Source organism: Rhamphochromis sp. 'chilingali' (genome assembly GCF_963969265.1).
Source record: "Rhamphochromis sp. 'chilingali' genome assembly, chromosome: 7".
Lineage (NCBI taxonomy): Eukaryota > Metazoa > Chordata > Actinopteri > Cichliformes > Cichlidae > Rhamphochromis > Rhamphochromis sp. 'chilingali'.
In genome coordinates this window covers 12,546,152-12,571,038 of record NC_137934.1, presented here as the reverse complement: position 1 = coordinate 12,571,038, position 24,887 = coordinate 12,546,152, and the positions used below count along the sequence as shown (strand labels likewise).

Below are 24,887 nucleotides of genomic sequence, written 5' to 3'. Positions count from 1 at the left end.
AAGGAAAAAAACATTTAAATTAATTCCTTCAGCAGTTATTGTTTTGAGACTGGATCTGTAGGCTAATGGGTTGACTTTTTTCCCTCTCTTTGCTGTCTTAGTTATTCTTTTACTTTTATCCTGTCTTCTATTACAGGCCGACATCTCGGTCTTTTTCTCCCCTGTCCTCTTTTTTTTTTTTTATAAGCTCAGCTCTGAGTTTCAGTCTGTAAACAAAGGAAGTCCCCAACTGGCCTCCTTTTGCTGTTCCTTTCCTTCCCGAGTGTGCCATGCACAAACACAGAAACATTGCAAAGGATGATCAAACCCAGACAGAGAGAAAGCGGGGGATACTACTGGGTCAGTGTTAAAATCCTGGAAACGCAAAGCTTTTGCAATCAACCTCACATAACCCAAGCTTCTCCTAGTGATATTAAAATAATATATTCAGCCTGTTTAAAAAAAAAAAAAAAAAAAAAAAAAAAAAGCAGCATTGTCCTCAGAGGATAAGAAAAGCTGGAATGAATCTGCTTGTTGTCATCACCCAGCTGCTTTTAATTGGCACGTCAGCCCTGAGATCAGTAGATCTGGCTATCTTTTGGTTTTCTCTATGTTATAAATTAAACACAGTTTACTCTTATTTCCTGTTCCAACAATTAGTGGCATATTTCTTGTATTGTGGGCTTCTCTGTTTTTCTACATCCACTATAATTTGATCTACAGTAATATTTTCTTTGTCTGCTCCAGTCACCTCGTAGGTACTCATTAGGCTGCATTCTCGACAGCATGCAACCCTTCTTTGAAAACCACACTGCCTCAGTGATACTTGACATTGCATCAAATTACTATCCATCAAACACTCGGCAGATTTTTCAGTGCAGACACTGGTGTTCTGGTGTTTTCAATCCCCCTTTCATTTATTCAGTGCATCAGTCCTGCTTTTCAAATGCTGCACTTATTTTTATGGCTTAGCTGGCTGTAGGTAATTTTGTTTCATTGTTGTAAATGCAATATCTCTTCCATGTGATGATGGAAGATTTGGCACTTGAACCCAAGGATGAAGTGATGAAAGGTCAAAGTCATCTTGAGTGGGTGTGGGGTGTGGGCCCCGGCACACGCTGGTCACAGGCCTGGGTTGCGTCAGGAAGGACATTGAGCAGAAAATCAATGCCAAATCATATATGCGAGCCATCAATTACACATCCATACCAGATCAGTTAACAACAACCGCCTTTGGTACAGTTGATCAGTAGGATGCCAGTGGAGCGGAAACTGTGCTCCGAAGACAGGAGGAGGAGGATCATGGGTAGGTGTTGTCAGAGGTAATAGGTAAAAAAAATAAAGGCCTTTAAATGTAGGGACTGAAGCTGTGAATATGCAAGGACTGGAAGTATTGATGAGGTGGATGAGTTTAAATACCTGGCTTCAACCATTCAAGCCAATGGACTGTGCACAGGAAAGGTGAAGAAGAGAGTGCAGGCAGGGTGGAGTGGATGGAGACAAGTGTGATTTGTGACAGAAGAATGGTAGCAAGAGTAAAGGGGAAGGTTTACAAGCTGGAGGTGGCAGAGTTAAGGATTTATGATTTTCATTGGGCGTGACCAGGAGGGACAGGATTAGAAATGTATGAGAGGAATGGCTCAGGTTGAGCAGTTCGGAGGCAAAATTGGAGAGGCAAGCTTGTGATGGTTTGGAAAGGTGCAGAGGAAGGATAGTGGATATATTAGACGAAGGATGGTAAAAATGGAGCTCCCAAGGAGGAGGAAAAGAAGAAAGTCACACTGAAGGTGTTAGGATGTAGTGAGCACATGAAAGAACAAGGACACGTTTTTTTGTTTTGTTTTTTGTCTTCAGTGGTGACATTTTATATTGCACAATTTGAAGAACAAGTCTGGACAGAAATTGATATAAATTATATGTTGAATGGTTGCTGTATGCATGCAGCTGTGAAGCAAGAATAATTGTTATCTGACATGGCTGTTCATGATGGGAAAGCAAATGCTGCAAAAAAAAACTAACTGGAAATGCACCGCTGCTTTCCACGAAAAGAGGGCTTCTCTCGCTTTCTCTCGATCGTGGCTCAAGAGTTGGGAGTTCGCCTTGTAATCGGAAGGTTGCCGGTTCGAGCCCGGCTTGGACAGTCTCGGTCGTTGTGTCCTTGGGCAAGACACTTCACCCGTTGCCTACTGGTGGTGGTCAGAGGGCCCGGTGGCGCCAGTGTCCGGCAGCCTCGCCTCTGTCAGTGCGCCCCAGGGTGGCTGTGGCTGCAATGTAGCTTGCCATCACCAGTGTGTGAATGTGTGTGTGTGAATGGGTGGATGACTGGATGACTGAATATGTAAAGCGCTTTGGGGTCCTTAGGGACTAGTAAAGCGCTATATAAATACAGGCCATTTACCATTTACCCAGGAATTTCAGATATTGCCTATTTTAGTCAATGGGAAAATAACTCAATAACTCAGATCTTTGCACTGATCTGGTGAAAATGCAGTTTTATAAAACTGAATTATATAAACAAAAATTAACTACCTGGTTTATTAGGCAAATCACATTTTTAGGACTGACTGTTGCGTTGTCATTTAAAAGATTGATTTCTATATCTGCATTGGTTGCTGTGGTAACTGATGGAGGAATCTGTGCGTGTGTGTGTGTGTGTGTGTGTGTGAGAGCGTGTGTGTGTGTGTGTGTGTGTGTGTGTGTGTGTGTGTGTGTGTGTGTGTGTGTGTGTGTGTGTGTGTGTGTGGCTAAGTTGGTGACTTTGTAGTTATGATAACAATATTACTGACTTATTGCAGTGAGCAGACCACAGTGACAAATGATTTCTTGGAAATTTAATGATTACAGAAAAAAGTAAATAAAAATTTAACAAGCCATTCAGTGACTTTTATCATTTGACTGACTAAAGTTTGTTAAAGGTCAGTTTGTTCAAGTAAGTGTCTGGAGATGTTTTGTGACAACACAGACTTTTATTAAAGTGTATGGAAAATGTAAATTTCACTGCAGTTTCCCCTCTGTTACTGATTCCTTTGTCTTTATTTTGTGGTCTCACTTTTCTCCTGGCAAACACTTATAAATCTGCGGAATATCTACGCAAGCTTTTTCTTTCACTAACCTGGCTTCGAGTTGTTGTTGTTGTAGCAGCGATCCCATTCATCAGTCTCTGCTGTGATCTTCATTTGTTGCCGTCTGTGACTGTACACGAATGCTGCTCATGTCCCTCAGTAATGAGACGCTAATTACGAGAATCCGCAGAACCTCGGGGGTGTTATACCACCTGTCTGTGTGTGTGTGTGTTTGCAGGTACATGTGACATATGCGCATGCTGCGTGTGTGAGAGCTCAGCAGCGTGCACGTCTCTGTGTTTAATCAAATACTCTGTGGTGTTCTCATTGCATTTGGCTATTAAGTTTCACTTATGAGTGCATGATTAGCAAGATAGAAAACTTGGTATTCCAAATGACTCCTATCTCCGTGTACACAATTCAGATGGATGCTACGTAAGGGCTTCTGCAAAGAAATTCTTTGTTAATACACGCAGTTGAAAACACATTTTAAAGAATGTTGACCTTAAAGTTGCTTTAATCTACACCCATACTTGTATGTTGAAAATGTTGGCTCATAGCACAAAATATCAATATTAAATCAATAAACGCCTCATACCTATTCCTTTTGTTCTTTCAGCCGAGCCATCAAGACCAACCAGGACCTTCTCCCTGAGACTCCCTGGACCAACATCCTGTATGACGACTTCTGGGGCACTTTGCTCACTCACAGTGGCAGCCACAAGTCTTTCCGTCCACTCTGCACCCTCTCCTTCCGCCTCAACTACTCCCTGCACAGCCTCAACCCTTGGGGCTACCACTTAATGAATGTGGTGCTGCACGGCCTGGTCACAGCCCTTGTCACAGCCTTCAGCCGGCCGCTGCTGGGTGGGGGATTGTGGAGCCTTTTGGCAGGCCTTCTTTTTGCCTCCCACCCGATTCACACTGAAGCAGTCGCTGGTGTGGTGGGAAGGGCGGACGTTGGTGCCGCTTTGTTTTTCTTGCTGTCTCTTCTCTGCTATGTGCGACACTGTGGACTCCGACCGGTGCCACATGGGGCCTTCCAGAACAGGCAATGTGGTGGAGGCTCTGTCATCAGGTGCTGGGGCTGGATGCTGGGCAGCCTGTGGTTTGCAGCAGCCAGCATGCTTTGGAAGGAGCAGGGGGTGACGGTGCTGGCTGTGTCAGCTGTGTATGACCTCTTCGTGTTCCAGAGGCTCCGGTTTCGCCAGGCACTTCTTCACCTATTAGGAAAGGTAAATGAATTCTTGCCGCCGGGGGTAAATGTCTGTGTATTTTCACTGGCTCTTGTTTTGGCATCTCTGCGCACCCCAATTTCCTCTTCCTTCCCTTAGAGGTGAGCCTCAGCCTGCCAGCTGTTAATGGTTCCTGGATTAGGTTTTGTGTGTGTATTTAACAAGGTTTTGTTTGTGTGTGAATTGTGTGTTTGCCTTTCATTAGTGGTGTAATTAGGAAAGCTGTTTGCTTATGCAGACTCCGTAGTTGCTGCATGAAAAATAAGCTTTCCTCATTCGCCTGCTAAACAGGAAGATTGGAAGTTTTTCACTTCCTTACAATGCTGCCACCACCTTCAATTTGCTGCAGTAAATGGATACACATTCATGCAAGGAAATCTAAATTAGGATCTCGGACTCATATGCGTGGATACATGTGCATTTGAGGAAACGGGGCTTGGACAGGAAAAAGCTATTTCAGGGGTGAGTTGATTTCTCATTTGAAGGTGACAAAAGGTATGTGCAGAGAAGCAACAGCACATCCTTCTCAGGTGTATTTGGTTATACACACAGTTAATACACAGATGTACACACACAAAGATAACATGTGCTTCCTCTGCAGGGAAACCCGGCATGGCTCAATTCCCCCCCCTTCCAAAGTTAAGTTATTTAAGGAAGACAACCTTGACGTGGTGACTCATCTGATTATGGGAAAGAGTGTGTGACTCCACACTCCTCATTTGATTAGAGAAGCTGCTCTTCAGCCAACATGATGGCCCTTGTAAAATGCATAACTAGTGTAATAAAAAGTCCCCTTGGGTTTACTGTACAAGGACAGTCTCACTCTAAATGTGCATGTGTCTGCATGAGGATCTGTTTATAGTAATCTCTTCTTGTGGAAACATCTATAAATACCTATGTTTGCTTGAAGGTTTCTGATGCAACCTTGTACAGTTCATCTCAAATGTCTTGTGGCACTCTCTGTTATGTATAGAGTGTCAGCACATTCGTGTCTTCTTTATGCTGCCAGCATTCCAACGAAAACACATTCGTTACCATCTTCTTCAGGAGTTGTTTTTGGGAGAATAAATAACCATGACTGTTATAAGAAGTTTGCAGTCAGTGGCCCAGAGAGATAAGAGACCAGAGAAGTCATAGTCTGCTTCTTTACTATGTTCTTGGCATGAGAACCTGGAATTATATGTGCTTTCACAGCCAGTAGACCATAGTAGATACAAAAAAGCACCTGCCTTTCAAATTGTACTCAGTCATCTAGTATAACAAGTATTTGCATATGCTGATGGAGAAAAAATAGCCGTAATACAAGCAAAGATACATGAGTGAAAAAGAAAAAACCTGGTTTTAAAGGGGTTTGTGCAACATTGCCTTTAGAGAGTGTGAAAATGATCTTTTACGTTCTACAGAAAACATATATTTTATCACTTTTTTTTGTTCCAGACTACAATATTTCACTTTGTATGAAATAAAAACAAAGTAAGAACCAAATGGGAAGTTTATATTATATTTATGTACATAAATTGCCATATGTAGGCCATTTTTACAAGATAAAGACTTTTTAAAAATGCTAATGTGTAAATGGACTGTAGTGTAATTTGAAAATTTGGAGGACTAAGAGTTGCTGGACTAGCTATATGGTGCTATATGGACTGCTTAGCAATTTGTTCACATCAATAGGTAAGCTAGGTAAATTAGGTAACGTAAGCTAATTTCATCTACTGAAGCTAATCGATCCAAGAAGTGAAAATATCCCAAAGAAGCTACAAAGCAGGACATACGTGGGTCAGCATGGGGTGAACCGAAAACCAGCCTAAGCTGGACTTGTTTCGGCTAATGTTAACCAAACATAGGTTATATAAAAGATGCCCTGCAGCTAGAAGTGTTACACGTTATGTGGATGAGGACCCAAAGACTGGTGGAATTTCTGGTAGAAAGGGTGAAACATTTATTCAGGCTAGCTTTAGGTCCTCTGAAAAGACGAAACGCAAAGTCCAAAACAGGAACTGAAAACTGTAAAAATTAAACATAAGGCTAGGAAAAACACTGGGGCAAGATCACAGTTACTCTGAAAAATGACTAAAGGGAGGACAGGAATACCCACACGCACAAAAGGGCAAAAGTCGAGACAGCTGAGCGGAACGAGACACAGCTGAACTAAATCACAGAAGATAATACAAAGTAAGCTAAACTAAAAGCAAATTACATGGAGCAACTAACTATCAACAAAAGCAGGAAAACAAAAAAGGGAAAATACAGACACAAGAGTGAAGCAAAGACAGGAGACTTACTGAAGCAAAACAGTCAAACACCAAGGGAGGATTTAACTCTACACCAACTCAGAAAAGAACTAAATATACTAAGAAAGAATTCCACAAAGCAACCATGACATTAAACAAACCACTGTGTGTATTTCAAAGCTATCTGCTAATGCTATCAACCTTGGTGAAAGCAGTATTCATAAATTGTACTTGCTAATTAATGCTTGATAACAGATGTAAAAAAACAGTGTCCTAAAATTGAAACCCATACTTCTCGGTCACTCTGTACCACAGAGAGGGCTATATTAGTTGTCAGTTAGCACCACATTCTTTGTGCCACGCTATAAACGCTGACTTGTTTTTGGAGTCAGCCTCAAGTGGAAAATGGTACTGCAGGAATTGGTGTTTGTGTGTTGGCTTTTTTTTAAGCCCTAGAGGTTGCTGCATGTACCCATTTCTAACTTTGAATTTGCAAATTGCGAGCCATCTAATGCTGTATACAGTCTTGATTAGACACTTTCGGCTTATTCACAGAAAGCTTCCAGAGCTGACTTGAAAGTTTAATGTTATTTCAGCCTGTCGCAACCTGTCTCATAGCTTCACAGACAGAATTATGGAAAGTCAGATTTTATTGTGTGTTTATCAAGCTGTGTAGCAGAGATATTAACAGCAACCTGCACCTCTTTGCCCACACACAATAACCCTGGCCAGCATTCTTGTGCCAGCCCATCAGGTCGGTGCCAACCCCCCAGCAACTCCTGTTGCCCCCGGCACATCTGGCTCATTTATCAATCTGGCAATGCCCTTGTCTGCTGGACTAGTCACACTTATCTTGGCAAAGAGCTCGTTACGTGCTGGGGCCAGCCGTGGGGGCAATCATTTCCTCCATTATGAGCCAGACGTCTCGGGACGCATGGGAAAACAAGGGAGATGGATAAAGTGAGAGAAAGAGCAAGCGAGGGAGAAGGAAACTATGCTCTCACTTCCTTTCCTTTATCTATTCTTGGTTTTTCTTGCCCACGGTGCCCTTAAAGCACTTTGGGAATGGGGGGTTCTCCTGTTGCCACTGAGGCTTAATCAGTTGCTATTGAATTGGATAGTATCTTAGGTGGAGAGACTGCAAAGACGTGCTTCAGAGAACAATGGTGCATATTGTGATTTTGTCTGAATACACGTTTTCATGCTTTCTTCCAAATGAAGTTGAATAATACAAAATCATCAACATCAAATCACCTGAATGAGCTGCTTCACAGCAGCTATGAACAAAAAAGGAAACGCTCCAAAAGCAGCTCCAGTGCAGCAGAGGGGACAGGTGTGTTTCGACCAGCACTCCATTTCTCATCTTGTTAACTCTCTAATAAGATTGAGATGAGATTTCAAATGAAACAAGGTAGGATGGAGGGAGAGTTAGGTGGTGATAGATGGAAACAGATGAAGGTGAGGTGTTAGAGCCGCGGTGCATTGAGAAAACAGAATGAGGCTTATATCCCAGACATTATGTCTTTGTTTCGCAATTCTGGGTTTGTCAGTTGCAAAAACAAGCATGTTGACAACAGGCCCAAGAAAATAGTTTCTTTTTGTTTGTATCAGGAAAAGCCAAGGAAAGCCAAACATTTCGTAAACCCAGGGGTTGATGAAATGTTTGGCATATATATATATATTAGGGGTGCAACGATACACAAAATTCACGGTTCGGTTCGGTTCGATACTTTGGTGTCACGGTTCGATATTTTTTCGATACAAAAAAAATGTTCATGCCTTTTTAATTTGTCATTTATTAAAATTATAAATATATATTTTAACTCAAAAGTACAGTTTTTAAATTTAACCCTAACCCTTGTGCGTGTTTTTTATTTTGACAGCGAATGCGCACCTGCGGACCACTTATGTGCAGCCCTGGTTATTTAGCTCGTCATATTGCAGCCACAGAAATTCTTTTGTCCATGAAACCATAAAGCTGCACTTTCTTTTTGCCTTATAGTCTGATTTGTCATAACTTCTCCGTTTTGTGGTAAGCTTTTCTTTGGCTGTCACTTCTTCACCCTGACCTGTCTTATTTGGCTCAGCAGAACTAAAATATATATCTGTCTGTGAAGGTTCTCAGTCATCCAGGTCATCGTAGTCAAATATAAATCCTGCTGCTTTTACACACGGACTCACATAAGCTCAGCGATTCTCTGCGCGATCAACCTCTCACATGTTTAAGCTGCGGGAGATTTCACTTGTCATGTTTGCATAGTAAGCTAACAATTAATAAGACGATGTCAGAGGAATTGGTGCGCAAATTATCATCACTCACAGATCAGTGCTGTCGCTCTCTATACACAGTTCGCGCGATTGCAAAGTGAAAGCAAAAAAACAAGCGCAAATTCAAACGCGATTTCAATATGTCACATATTGACAGTGGCTCACCGATGCCAATGACATAATTACCCAGCTACATTTCCGAAAGAATGCAAAAGCATTGACATATATTTTTCCTTCCTACAATAGCTCGACGGGCAGGGCAGAGATAGATTTTGGTACCCCGACTGAAAAAATCGCTAGCCCCGGGACGTTGCGAGCCCTGTATCTGATTGAGGAATCACTCATCTTTGGAAAAGAGAGTTTATTACAGAGAAATATCTCTTTCCAAAATAAAAGCTATACTATCCACTTCTTCTGGGCTATATTCTCAGCAGCATATTAAACAGCTGTCTAAATGACTCGGCTAAAGTTAGTAGCATGCTTGCTTGTTTTTTTTTCTGCTTCCACTTGTCTTTGCACTAGGATGATGTCGGCGTAAATGTGCAGTCATATTCGTTGTGTTCCCACTAGTGCTTTCAGGTTAATCTCGTTGAAATGACCTTAACGCCACAACACGGCAAATCTCCGTTAACGAGCTACCGCCGATCGCCCCGTGCATGGGGCTAGACGGCTAACACGTTAACGAGCTAACTGCACTAACACACTAGTTCCCACCCATGTAATTGAGCATTGCATGGCACATCCAACATACTGTTTTACTTTAGTCCATGACTCGCTTACCTTCAGGGTCATACGTCACATGAAAACCAAAATAATTCCAAACGCCAGATCTGAATGAGGGTGGGGGAGGTCCATGTTGTAAGGAGAGCTTAACTTCTGTCTCGCTAGCTTGCCCTGCGCTCTTCCTTCTGACGATGCTGTCTGTGTTGAGCGCTCAGTGAATCTGCGTTCGACTACTCCGCCTAGGCTGCACTGTCGACCCTATGCGGAGTAGTCGAACGCAGATTCACTGAGCGCTCAACACAGACAGCATCGTCAGAAGGAAAGTTGATAAAATAAATTACAAATTTTGTATTGTTCGATACATACAGTGGGGCAAAAAAGTATTTAGTCAGCCACCGATTGTGCAAGTTCCCCCACCTAAAATGATGACAGAGGTCAGTAATTTGCACCAGAGGTACACTTCAACTGTGAGAGACAGAATGTGAAAAAAAAAATCCATGAATCCACATGGTAGGATTTGTAAAGAATTTATTCGTAAATCAGGGTGGAAAATAAGTATTTGGTCAATAACAAAAATACAACTCAATACTTTGTAACATAACCTTTGTTGGCAATAACAGAGGTCAAACGTTTACTATAGGTCTTTACCAGGTTTGCACACACAGTAGCTGGTATTTTGGCCCATTCCTCCATGCAGATCTTCTCGAGAGCAGTGATGTTTTGGGGCTGTCGCCGAGCAACACGGACTTTCAACTCCCGCCACAGATTTTCTATGGGGTTGAGGTCTGGAGACTGGCTAGGCCACTCCAGGACTTTCAAATGCTTCTTACGGAGCCACTCCTTTGTTGCCCGGGTGGTGTGTTTTGGATCATTGTCATGTTGGAAGACCCAGCCTCGTTTCATCTTCAAAGTTCTCACTGATGGAAGGAGGTTTTGGCTCAAAATCTCACGATACATGGCCCCATTCATTCTGTCCTCAACACGGATCAGTCGTCCTGTCCCCTTGGCAGAAAAACAGCCCCATAGCATGATGTTTCCACCCCCATGCTTCACAGTAGGTATGGTGTTCTTGGGATGCAACTCAGTATTCGTCTTCCTCCAAACACGACGAGTTGAGTTTATACCAAAAAGTTCTACTTTGGTTTCATCTGACCACATGACATTCTCCCAATCCTCTGCTGTATCATCCATGTGCTCTCTGGCAAACTTCAGACGGGCCTGGACATGCACTGGCTTCAGCAGCGGAACACGTCTGGCACTGCGGGATTTGATTCCCTGCCGTTGTAGTGTGTTACTGATGGTGAGCTTTGTTACTTTGGTCCCAGCTCTCTGCAGGTCATTCACCAGGTCCCCCCGTGTGGTTCTGGGATCTTTGCTCACCATTCTCATGATCATTTTGACCCCACGGGATGAGATCTTGCGTGGAGCCCCAGATCGAGGGAGATTATCAGTGGTCTTGTATGTCTTCCATTTTCTGATGATTGCTCCCACAGTTGATTTTTTCACACCAAGCTACTTGCCTATTGTAGATTCACTCTTCCCAGCCTGGTGCAGGTCTACAATACTTTTCCTGGTGTCCTTCGAAAGCTCTTTGGTCTTGGCCATGGCGGAGTTTGGAGTCTAACTGTTTGAGGCTGTGGACAGGTGTCTTTTATACAGATGATGAGCTCAAACAGGTGCCATTCATACAGGTAACGAGTGGGGGACAGAAAAGCTTCTTACAGAAGACGTTACAGGTCTGTGAGAGCCAGAGATTTTCCTTGTTTGAGGTGACCAAATACTTATTTTCCACCCTAATTTACGAATAAATTCTTTACAAATCCTACCATGTGAATTCATGGATTTTTTTTTCACATTCTGTCTCTCACAGTTGAAGTGTACCTCTGGTGCAAATTACTGACCTCTGTCATCATTTTAAGTGGGGGAACTTGCACAATCGGTGGCTGACTAAATAATTTTTTTGCCCCACTGTATGCGTACCGAACCGAAAGCACTGTATCGAACGGTTCAATATCGATACGAATATCGTTGCACCCCTAATATATATATTATATATATATATATACCTTTGAGTCTAAATACATAACTTAGAAGTATTGTAGAACTGTTATTTGCAGCTGGTGCATGGTGTTTTGGCTAATCTGTACAAGATTATACGCAACCCATGTAACTAACAACAAGAGCCGGGAGGCGTCTTCCCAAGCACAGCTATCTGTTTCATAGCAACAGCATGGAAGGCCTGGGGTTTCAAGCATTTACTTGCATGAAAAACACGAATATCAGTGATTGTACCTTTCAGATAAAGTATTGCATGAAAATCTTTAAATCCAAGGTATGAAATTAAAAGTAGTTCCTTCAAGAAAAATAGATTAGATGTTAAGAATTTATTTACTTTAATCCTCCATACTTGACACGTTGAACTTGCACGTGCAACATCAACGTCCACATCTGCAGTGTAATCAAAGATGACGGCAAATGTTTTAGTGGAGGTAGATGGACAATGGGAGGGATTTGATGGCAGGCTTACAAAGTCGAAGTTGAATTGGTGTGGACTTCTCCTCCTCATTTGTCTCAATGAATGCCCCAGACACACAGATTAAGGTTAGTTTAACCAGCTGACGGCTTGATGAATGTTGTGCCAATTATCCTGTAGCAGAAGCATTCGGCTATGAAATGATGGCCCCTGTTGCAAGATCTGCTGCATGCTCTCTATTTAGCTTGCATTCCTGTGGATGCTGGCAAGGCAAGCTTATTTTTATATACTTAGCCCCCGAATCTTGCTTACTTTGTAAAGTGGTCCAACTAAAAAACACCCAAACATTAATTTTAAGAAACATGTGGTGAAGCTAAAGGTTAAACAAATGTTTTGCTCAGTGGGGAAAATCAGACATAGGGCAAATAACATGCTTGGACCGCTTTTTAAATTTTGTTTATAGGTAAGAAAATGAATGCATCAAGCTCTTGTGACTCTTCTTATGTCATAGGTATATTGAATGAATATCCAGTGTAGTGTCTTATTGCAGTTCTCCCATAAATTTTAATTAAAAAAGGGTATTGCCTTAAAGAGATGCATTTTCTTTTTTCATAACAAAAATATGAAAGCGACAGTATTTTCTAATTTCTAGGGGTTTTGCCATCCATCTGATCTGACATCTGAAAATGAGGGGCACAACACCATTTCAGTATCTGCTGGGTTCTCTTTTATGTACCTTTAACTAGCTAACGGCTACTGCTAGTTGTTAAATATTGCTACTACAGTGGACAAAATGTTCTTCTGGACATTTTCTCAGTGACTAAACAGCTTCAGGAGTAGAGCCAATACCTATTTGCATGTTTCATGAAAAAATCAAGTCCGATGGATTTGCTTTTTTTTGTTAGCTTAATGCAGATGCATATTTACTGTATGTGGCTAAGTGTAAATGAAAGACTGCATCTGGCTTTCATTCAGATAAAAGCTTGAGTAATTAGAGGCTTACATCATTTTCACGGGGGCAATTAAATCTGATCGTCTTCGCATAAGCATATCTTTCAAGAGGCTCATTATAATTTTCATATTTGGAACGTGCATTTTAGCTCCTTATACACAGCTCCAATAATAATCAGCTTTAATGATTAAAGTCTAAATCAGATACATGACAGCTCTTCAGCAGCATCACCCAGCCCTGACTTTTACTGTCTCTTTCTGATACTGATGACCTGACATTACACACCCAGGAAGCTCTTTAAAAGTCAGCCCAACATGGACAGCGCCTCTTCTTTGATCAGCTATTGTTCTGGACGGCGTGCAAAGCTTCACCCTGTGACCTATCTCATTACAGGTCTCTGTGCCAGCAGCAGCAAAGCTTTCATGAGGAGAACATTGAGATAATTGGGTCACTCTATCAAAGTCAGCCGTTCTCAGTGCCAGCCACGCTGCCGTCTGATGACTTGGATGAGCTGCGCCAAGTCAGCACAATACAGAATACGTTGGAGTGCTGGAAAAAGCACCGAATACGTGCCTCATTGTACCTTTCATCACAGTGTACTATGTCACTGTTAATGCCTCAAATAAGACAGGCTGCTGGATGTTTGTTATAAAAATGCAGGGCGTCCAACACTTTGTAGGCCTTTCCATGCACATGTCATTGAGAACGAATCACCCCAAAGGCACAACTTCAACTCAAGGTTTCTAATCACAAAGGATAAGAATATAAGATTTTGATTAAAAAAATGCTCTGCATGAGCTGCCCACCACGTTCCAAAGCATTATGAGGAGTTTGTTTGTTTAAATGGGACATGCCTTAAACAAGAAAAGTCAGGAAGATTGTTTCCCTGCTGTCTTACGTCAGTCCAAGGCGGCTTTAAACAGCACAAATATGAAGTCAACTGTAGGGTGCCTTGTCTTGAAACATGTTTTAAACACTCTGCACGCTACAGTGTCAACAGGCACACCACACACTTCTGGGATTTATAAAAGCAGAGTTAATAATGAGTGGCAGTTTAAGGATGAAGGCTTAGGAGCTATGTTTTATGTGCAGAAAGAGGCCGATGGAGAGAATATTAAGTCAAGGGAGAACGTGGATAATAAAGCAAAAGAGAACAAAAAGTATTTGAGCGAAAGCTTCAGAAATTGATGCTGAATTTCCAAATGAGGATCCAAAGTGGAGGAGATATGTGGGAGAGTATTAGGTTCGGATGTTTGACACGAGCCTGATGCTACATTTGACAGCTGGCTGGGGATTATGCCAGCCATTCTCCGTGGATACACGCAGATCTTGTTAAAGCTAGTAAGAGTAAGAACCAGTTCCCAGGAATTTCACTCCGACTGATAACGGTAAAATTTTAAAATCACAAAGCCCCTTCAAAACTTTAAAAACAGACCAGTGGTAAGTCCGGGATCCGTTGAGTCTTGCATCCACAGATAACAATGAAAAGCAGCGATATAGATGACTTGCAATGCAGTCTTATTTCAAGACAAAAGAACTTGTGGTTTAAAAAAACTAAATCTTTACACTTAGCCTGGACATTCAGGATTATGAATTTGAAGGCAAATTCTCAGTATGCTCACATCAATCACTCTGCTGCTACGTTTCGATTCCCTGCTTCGTAAGGATCCCTGTGCATTACTCATAATCCAGTGGACTACTTTCTGTGTTTACTTTCAAATGCATCAAGAGTACCTGTATTGCCTTAAACAATGCTGACACTCTTTCAAGAAAGCAGTTTAAAGGCCAAGATAATACACAGGGTGACCATTTACTACCATCTGTCTCTGATGCTGTGTGATGCAGAATGACCCTGTTTACTGTAAACAGTATACTGGCCATGCATACTGGCCACTGCTGTATTTGAGTGTCCAGTGTGTAAATTTGTCTGCTATGCTGTACTTTACACAACAGAGAGGTAAAAGTAGCTTAAATGCAATGCAGGCTCACAATCCCACAATTCGGTTTTAGAGTATATAATAATGTAGAGATTAGCTTCCTGGTTTAATCCAAAATATTTTGCAAGGCTTAACATCAGATGAGAGAATGCGGTTTAAGCTGTGGTTTCCGTGTCTGTGGATGCCTGGAAGCCTAAACTCAAAATGTACTACACAATAGGCACATAAGCACACGTTCCACGTATGTGAACTGGAAAGCAAGATGACAACCTCTTGACAGTGCGCCCGCTTAAAAAGAGTAGAAACGAGGGAGTGGAAAACTAACAATGAAATGCAGTTGGAACACAAAACAAGCATTCAATTTACTCGTACTTCAGTGCAGTTGATGTTGACAGTGCATGGCACTGCAAGTGGAAAACGCCTTTTGTGTGGGCCACAGAATTCTGTGAAATAACCACACCGATGAAGCAAGTAATAGTTTGTGTCACGTGTCTGAAAAGGTGCTATACCTTAGCTTTTCATGCCTGGAGCACCTTGCCCATAGTTAAAAAGCACCTTGGGAATGGTAACAAAATTGGATAAATGTCAAATATCAAAGATGCCCTGACACATGCTCCTATGACCTCAAAATAGCAATTTACTCTATAATATTTGGATGAGTTCTTTGCTAAGTGGACAAGATAAAAAGACTTTTATAGCAGTTAGAAGTTGGATCTGTTAAAGGACTGATTGTTTTGTGTGAAGAGGGTAAAGTTGGGTTAGTGGAGATCTGTTTTCAGCTACCACATAATATTCTGCTGAGGTTAAACTGACTTTCCTGATGCAGAAAACAGTTTCCTCTAAAATGCACTAACGAAAGGTGGTGTTAAGAGTTATTTGCTCTCTGAATTTGTGAAGGCGCAGTGGTGCATCACTGGAAAGTAGAACTAGCAGTGCACCCCACCGTTCTGCAGTTTGAGATGTGTGTTTGTGTGTGTCTGTGTGTGCAGCTGATTGCGAAATCAATTAAGGAACAGTTTAGAAATAGACAAGCCATCGAGTAGCAGAATGAAACTCATTCAGCTATACCACAAATGACTCTCTTACAGGAATTGGCTAATCTTCCAATACTGAGCAGAAGTAGGTTCCTCTGTCAGTTGCCTTTCTTTACATTCAGTGTGGTCTCATCCATCAATAAGCACATCCCACCTTTTCTTGTGTAAAAGGCACTCTATTTTATCCTTTGCGCACCACCTTTTGGCATCTGAATCAATATCCAATTTTTCCCCGCTCATTTGCCCCCTGCCTCTCAGAATGCTCTAAATGCTGAAGTCCTTAAACTGGTCCTTTTTCATCCTACAGTTGACAACTGATCTAGTGTAACTAGGCTTCTTGCCTCATCTAACTTCTCCAAAGAGACCATGCTTTTCCTTTTCAGATCTGGAGAAATCAACAGTTTAAGTGGAGCCAGCAGGTCAGGGTAGATGCTAAGCCTCTTATTCTAATCCTAGCATGGGCGTGTTATGGATAACATGAGCACGCGTGAGCTTACTCGAGCATGCTCATTTCATCAGAGTTCATTAATGACACGACTGATTTGCTCTTTGTGCGTTGTGAAGCTGTAAGAAATGGCAATTCATATTGCATAGATTATACAGCGGAGTATAAACGATTACTATAGTGAATAAACTTACTTGGAGATAAAAGCCAAAGCTGTGCTATCCTTTTCAACAATATGAGTTGTATGAGCTCTTGTAGTAATTTTCAGATCTATTAAAGCTTTACGGATGATAATATACTAGACCAAAAGTATGTGTGCTCCTCCTGTCCTGGGCATTGATAGTACACATTATAAAAACTGTGAGCATGCACTTGTATACACACAGAGAGCTCAATTCCCTCAGGATACTGTAGGTTCAAATAAAGTTCATATTACAGCAGTGCTTGGATAATAAATGGCCCCAGAAAATAGGAAGTTAGCAGCATCTCTGTGATCATCACTCATAGTGTTATGCCATGTTCATCACACAGTAATATAACTAACAAACACTTTTTAGTTGGTGTGGCGCCACACTGTCTGTGTCAGTAAGTCTTTGACTATATGACTTTGAAGAGTAATCGGTGTATAAGAAATGAAGTCAGATTTGCTTAATCTTGTCAAAAACATACCACTAAATCAGATTTGAGCAGTAATTGATTTCAGAACGCATCATGTCAAATTGTGGTATTGAGGAAGTCTGGCGTCACATCTGACAGATAGAAAACCAAATTAAAATGGTCTCAAAAGCATCACTGGTCTTACAGCTCCCTCAGATTTCACCTAACAAATGTAATTTAACCAATCTGTGACCAAATGTTAACCAATCAAGGAGCTCATAGACTGTAAATTATAGATGGACATTGCCTCTGTAACGTCAGCCATTTGTGTATACTGCATGCTGAAGCCTCATTGTTGGCATTGGAAGTTGGTTTGCATTGGAAGGATACAGATAACTGCTAAGAAGCTCTAAGAGACTAAGAAAAATACTAGAATATGAATCATTAAAACAAGGGCTCAAACTTCTTAAATGGGCTGTACCTCAAACAGGAAATATTATTTGATTATTTGATTAACTCCATTAAAACTGCTCCGAAAGGCACTGACTATCAGAGATTCAGCTGAGTGACCTGAATGGGTGAGGTGAGGCTTAGCAGAAAGATTTTGAGTTGAATTTTGAGATAAATTATAATATTAATTTTAATGTAGAATTTCAACTTGCCTACAAATGTTTAAAAGGTTTCTTTTTATTTATTTATTTATTTATTTCAATATATTTTTTTCCTATTAGAAGGAGCGAGCTTCCATAGAGACCAAAGCTGCAGTTAAAGTGGATTAACTCCCATTTGGAGCCTCAAGCGGCTATAAGAACTGCAGTTTGGATTGTTTAGTTTATCTTTCTGTGGAATGGGGGGGGGGTTTGCTGGGTGTGATCTGACAACCTTGTCATGTCTTAAAAACATTACACCAAATTGCAGTGAAAGGATTTTTATTTTATTTAAAAAATCCTCTTTCTACTTCCTTTCAAGCATGTGCTTTATCAATAAGCAACAGAGCTCTGTGCAAAATTAGAAAGGTTACACAAACTCTATTTAGTTCAAATTTTATGGGTTCCTAAACAGTTTGGTCAAAGTTGTTGCGTGACAGAAAAAAAACAATAGTGATTATGTTATAGAAGTAATGCTCTTATGAGATGTAAACGGCATAGATCAGAACAATGAGTCCTAAGCCGATTACCAGTCACACTTTCTGCAACAGGCCGAAAGAGTTGGGAAGAAAACCTCCACTGTTTCAAATTTACTTTGGAGTTGCCTACAATGAGATCAGAACTGAGGGGTGTGTGTGGAATACTAATAAACTGACATTTTTTGAAGTTTGTTGATTTTTTTTCTATTCTTTGATTTTGGACTTTGACATTTTCCGGACGGGATTCCCGGCCGCGTCCTCAGGTCATGCGCGGCTCAGCTGGCTGGAGTGTTCACGCACATCTTCAACCTTTCCCTTTCTCTGTCTGTAGTCCCAGCCTGCTTCAAAATGGCCACCATCGTCCCTGTACCCAAATCCTCCACCATCTCCTCATTGAACGACTGGCGACCTGTAGCCCTGACCCCCATCGTAAGCAAATGCTTCGAGAAGCTGGTCAGGGACTTCATCTGCTCTGCACTACCCGACTCACTGGACCCTCTACAGTTTGCATACCGCCACAACAGGTCCACTGATGATGCCATAGCCCTGACACTACACACTGCCCTGTCACACCTGGAGAAGAGAGACACGTATGTGAGGATGCTGTTTGTAGATTACAGCTCAGCATTCAATACCATCGTTCCCTCGAAGCTGGACAGGAAACTGCAGGATCTAGGACTGAGCAGCTCCCTCTGCAGCTGGATCCTTAGCTTCCTGTCTGACAGACGCCAGGTGGTCAGACTGGGCAGCATCACCTCATCCCCCATCACACTGAACACTGGTGCTCCACAGGGGTGTGTACTGAGCCCTCTCCTGTACTCACTCTACACCTACGACTGCACAGCCACTAACAGCTCCAACATCATTGTGAAGTTTGCGGACGACACTACAGTGGTGGGTCTTATCACCAACGGTGATGAGACGGCTTACAGGGAGGAGGTCAGCGCCCTGACCCACTGGTGTCAAGACAACCATCTCACCCTCAACGTCGCAAAGACAAAGGAGTTGATAGTGGACTTCCGGAGGTGCAGAGAAGTACACACCCCCATCACCATCAACGGCGCTGCTGTGGAGAGAGTGAGCAGCTTCCGGTTCCTTGGTGTACATCTGGCTGAGGATCTTACGTGGTCAGTACACACAAACAAAACAGTGAAGAAGGCGCAGCAGCGCCTCTTCTTTCTCAGGAGACTGAAAAGATTCGGCATGAGCCCCCGCATCCTCAGGACCTTCTATCACTGTGCCATTGAGAGCATCCTCACTGGATGCATCACCACCTGGTATGGCAACAGCACCGCCTACAACTGCAAAGCTCTCCAGCGAGTAGTGCGGTGCTCTGAACGGATAATTGGAGGTGAGCTTCCCTCCCTCCAAGACATCTACAGGAAGCGCTGCCTGAGGAAAGCGGGGAGGATCATCAAGGACTCCAGTCACCCCAGCCATAAACTGTTCAGACTGCTTCCATCAGGAAGGAGGTTCTGCAGCATCCGGTCCCGTACCAGCAGACTGAGAGACAGCTTTTTCCATCAGGCCATCAGACTGCTGAACACGTCATAGACACCTCAGCTTCACTACTGGAACTTCAACATTATGCACTCCACACTGTATATAAATGCCACTTGTTTTGCACATATTCAACTCTGTATATTTTATATATTTTATTATTATTATTATTATTTTATTTTATTTTTTTACTATTTAATTTGTAAAAATGTGTATACACACACACACACACACACACACACACACACACACACACACACACACACACACACACACACACACACACACGTAGGAAAATATTTAGTATACACATCCAGAAATGCATACACTATTATATATTGTACATATATTTATTAGTTTCAGGTTGGCCATTCTTGTATTTTGCTCGTTTGTGTTGTTGTGTTTGCACATCTCTGTTGCTTGTGGGGCTCGCACACAAGAATTTCACTCGCATGTGCTGTGCCAGTGTGCCTGCACATGTGATGTGACAATAAAAGTGATTTGATTTGATTTGATTTGATTTTCTCTTGTTATCTTTAATATAACTTTCTGAACATCAAAAATGTATTGGCAAACCAGTTGTGAATTTCAAACAAAAAATATTTCACCACTTTGAGTAAGACACATTCAATCTGAAGCAAATATTTCATCATATAAACAATCCTGTTGCTTCGCACTGAAACTGACACCAACGAGAATGCCCTGCTTTCCAGATCCTAATGTGTCTTTCACCAGTTTGCATAGTGTTGTTTCTGGCTTTTTGTGCATTTTAACTTTAAGAAGTCTGCCAGTGTTGCAGTATAATTGTTCACGAGTGTGGTTTAAACCCCAGGCAAAAACATCCCAGGGACTGCTTTACATACTTTCTTTTTCTCTGTATTGTAGGAATGAAAAGATAATAAATTAAATAATATTTAAGCAAGTGCATATCTATAAATTATAATGAAACGTTATTACTTATTATAACACAGAAAAGGATCTTGTTCATATAGACTAAAAAAACACAAACAGGACTATGTTTTGCTTGAGCGCTGATTTTAAAAGGTCTGATATACGTTTAGCTGTCTAGCAGGAAGTGCATCAGGTGTTCTTGAACACAGACACAAACCTTTGGCTTTGACCTAAATGTTGATTTAGGTGTTTCCCTTTAACATTTTTTTCCCCTACTTTTCAGAAAAAGAACATCAATGTTTTGCTGAGTCTTGGCATGCTAGCTTCCTGGGGAGCACTCTTGCTGTCAGCTCGCCTCTACTGGATGGGCAATAAACCTCCAAACTTCTCCAATTCCGACAACCCTGCAGCCGACTCGCCTCATTTCCTCACTCGAATGCTAACGTTTCTCCACCTGCCTGCTGCCAACGCCTGGCTCCTCCTCTGCCCTGACAAGCTCAGTTTCGATTGGTCCATGGATGCCGTGCCCTTGGTCAGGTCCTTGGCTGACTGTAGGAACCTTCACACCGTTGCCTTTTATGTTGGAATGAGCATTCTGGTTTTGTTTGGCCTTCGTGGTCCCACCTCCAAAGTCAAGGAGACCAATGGGAAGGCCCATGTCACTAATGGGAAATCCATCACTAATGGTAATGGTTACCACGCTCCTGATGCAAACCATAACACAGAGCATGGCTCTCCAAAAACCGCCCTAAATGGCTCAGCTGGACTGCACCACTGCCCTCCACGGACACCCCTGCCCCCTACAGAAAGCCTAGTACTATTTTCACTGGGCATCCTTTCATTGCCTTTCATCCCAGCCACTAACCTATTCTTTTATGTGGGTTTTGTAATTGCAGAGAGAGTACTATACATTCCCAGTATAGGCTTTTGTCTGCTTGTTGCTGCTTGTGCAAGAGCCTCGTTTGTTAGACTGAGGACTAGAGGCTGCAAGGCTGTGCTGTTGTGTCTCTGTATGGGTCTAGTACTGCTGAATGGACTCAGAACTGTTCAAAGAAACAAAGACTGGAGCAATGAGGAAAACCTCTACAAGTCTGGGATTAATGTGAATCCCGCTAAAGGTAAGAAGGCCACTGGCTATCTTTAGATGTAAGTAGGAATCCTCCTACCTTCAGCCTAAAGCAAGGAGCAAATTTGAATGACTGAATTTTAGAGCTCAATTGATACAGGAATTTTTAGGACTGATAGCGATGTTTTCTTTCCAGCAGGTAGAACGTAAACAGAATCTTCATGTGTAGTTATTTATTATTATTAAGATATGCCAGTACAGATATGTCAGCAAAATTGGATAGTAATATCTGCCTGCCGAAAAATCATTCAAGCTCTAGTTAATTTTACAAACTCAAAGCTAGCTTATCAACCTTTTGGCCACAGCAACCGTTACTATAGCTATGAAGCTGTTTTTTTTATTAGGGGAACATTACGCACCCATTCCTGTTATTTTACAGGTAACATTCAAAGATGACGAAGCAGTTTCACAGCATCAATGAATACTGATAGCTACTCAAGATGAAAGTGAACAAAGAACGTAAAAACTCTGTTTGGCAAATGCATTTTTGCCGCTTGGATTTTGTGCTGTGTTAATATTTGTTTCTGTACGTTTTTAGTACATTTGAGACATTTCACTTGTTTTGTTAAAGATGGAAAAAAATGGCATGTACAGCAAATTTTTAAAAACTCAAACAATACCCAGTTCTACTTAATATGCATGTTTTTAACTGGGCTGAGATCTGAAACCCACTGTGGGAACCTGATCTTGAAAGAGGCAAGTAGAAATATGTGCAAGAAAATAACAGAAAACTGCTTAGAGGATTGTTACACACTTGCCTAAGAATACTTAAATAAAAAAAAGAGAGCACTCTAAATAAACAAGTAAGCATGAGAAGTACAATTAATTGTTTTTATCAAGTGATACTAGTTTACTTTGACAAATTAGTGTGAATAACTGCTTTTACATGACCACCAACTGCATCTTTTTTTTTTCTTCTGCTGTATAACTCTTGACTGGCACATTTCCTCTAGCCTGGGGAAATTTGGGGAACGTACTGAAGAACCAGGGCAAGATGGCGGAGGCAGAGAAGGCATACAGAAATGCTCTGCACTACCGAGGGAACATGGCTGACATGCTGTATAACCTGTGAGTGATAAAGATGCCCGTTCCACCTCCTCGTGTTTGCATAGTCTTGACACAAACAAGTTCTGATTCCTACCATCCATCACTTTAGATCACTGTGGAAAAGGAAGAGAAAGGGGAGAGAGGAGAGCGCATATAGACACAGAGTGACTAGCAGGAAAAACTTACAGAGGGCACACAAGAATAGATCTAACACAGGAGAAGAAGCAAATGAAATACAGAGTATGGCTTGATGCAAGAGAGTTGTGTGTCCCTTGTGGCTCTTTGTACCGTCTGCTGCTGATTTGATTAGTCATGGTTTGCAGGGTTCGGGGGAACACAAAGACACTTAGAATCCTGCAACACAAGGTGTCACAGATGCCAAAACCTCATAGCAGACCCGTGTCTGTAACTCTCATGCAGACACTGTTTTCCTTCCCACTTCTCCGTTCCCTCTCAAGTTACGGGTGCCAAGAAACTGGCAAAGAAACAAAGAGAGAAGGGAAAACTGAAAGGTGTTTTGCATTCTTTAAAACAGAGGTGCTACCTGAGCTTGATGGATGGTTGGCTATATTGGGATTATATATAAGTATATGGGATACGGGAAGAAAAACCTGCCACTTTCACCACTCATTACTTTGATGAGAGGTTAAAGCTTACTTTGCATGCAGAGTTAAAAGAAACTGTACTGCAGCTTGTCACATCTTTGCGTTTTTCTTGGACCAGGGGTTTGCTTCTGCAGGAGAATGAACGCTTTTCTGAAGCGCTGCGTTATTACAAACTTGCCATTGGGAGTCGGCCTACGCTGGCATGTAAGTAAATCTCGGAGAGTCTCATTTTTGTAAATGATCTATGAGGCGGTCAGCCTGAGGGGAAGAGCTGTCATCAATTAGACTTTGGGGTTAATTACACTTTAATTTTATTGCTGATGTGGTTATTCTTTTTTGCATGGACATGTAAAGGGCCAGTGAAGTAATGCAATTCAGTCCTGCGCTTGAGTGTTCACATTAGATGAGGGTCCAGCTTTTACTCTACCAAGTAGAGTAGCTTTATTGTTAGCTTTATCTCTTTTTTGGCATGTATTTATTTATGTGTCCTACTTTTCTCTGCTCCGACCTCAAGTTCTGCCTCCTTTAGGCTGTATTATCATGTTCTTCTGTGTAGATCGTCAAGTTTTTTTCTTTGTTTAAAGCTTTTTTTTATGTTTATTGCTCTTTTATTTACAGTTGATAATTATTTATTTGAACTGTTCTTTTTCCAGGGTGGAATAATTGTACAGCATATATATTTGACCTCAAAAAACAGGAATTTAGGCTGCACAAGTGTGAATTTATTTTGGATTTTCGTTAAGATCAAAACTATACATACATGCTCAAATATATGCGCATTCTCATTTCCATCTTTTAATAAGAGGTGTTAAAGGTTCTACAATGCCTTTTAACGTGACGAGTTAAAGCCATATTAACTTCTTGCTTGTGATCATGATTGACTACAACTTGCTGCTTCTGTTTGCAAACATAAACAAAAGAAGTGGTTTAACAGCGCTCATTGGATTGACCAAAACTCAGAACAATGGGAAAGTCCAAGGAACTGGAGTGAAGCTCTAAGAAGGAATTGGAGATTTACACAATCTGAAAAATGTCTATATTACTATACCACTACTAATTCCAAGATCCCCTGCTTCAAATTCAACACCTTTAAGTTTGGCTGAAGTTTGTAGCTCACATGGACAAGTGAAATGCCTTATGGCAGGGGTTTCAAACTCCAGGCCTCGAGGGCCGGTGTCCTGCAGGTTTTAGATCTGTCCTTGATCCAACACAGCTGATTTAAATGGCTAAATGACCTCCTCAACATGTCTTGAAGTTCTCCAGAGGCATGGTAACAGTAATCATTTGATTCTCTTGACCCAGGGTGATTTTCTAAAACCTGCAGGACACCGGCCCTCGAGGCCTGGAGTTCGACTCCCCTGCCTTTTGGCCACATGAGATACAGATTGACCTATATGTCCACAATGATAACAGAAATGTTTGGGTGAGTAAAGGTGAGGCTTTCAAACTAAGAACACTGTACCAGCTGTTAAGCATGGTGGTGGTAGCATCATGCTCCGGGGCTGTTTACTGCCAGTGGTAATGGGAGTAACAGTACACTGCACAAAGTGGATGGAATAATGAAGAAGGAAGACTACCTCTTCAAATTCACTTAAAATCAACAAATAGATGGTTTAAATGTGGATGGTTTGAACTTGTGGTGATTAGAGAAAA

At 41.7% G+C, this 24,887-nt stretch overlaps 1 protein-coding gene across 1 annotated transcript in view; it reads left to right on the top strand.

The window, feature by feature from the left end:
• Positions 1 to 24,887, top strand: part of LOC308399921 (protein O-mannosyl-transferase TMTC2-like) — a 72,415-nt gene that overhangs the window by 27,849 nt on the left and 19,679 nt on the right. Inside the window, exons 2-5 of the mRNA XM_080887339.1 lie at positions 3,661 to 4,276; positions 20,740 to 21,574; positions 22,536 to 22,650; positions 23,353 to 23,438. Of these exons, the coding sequence (XP_080743465.1) occupies positions 3,661 to 4,276; positions 20,740 to 21,574; positions 22,536 to 22,650; positions 23,353 to 23,438 (1,652 nt within the window). The remainder of the gene's footprint in view (positions 1 to 3,660; positions 4,277 to 20,739; positions 21,575 to 22,535; positions 22,651 to 23,352; positions 23,439 to 24,887) is intronic.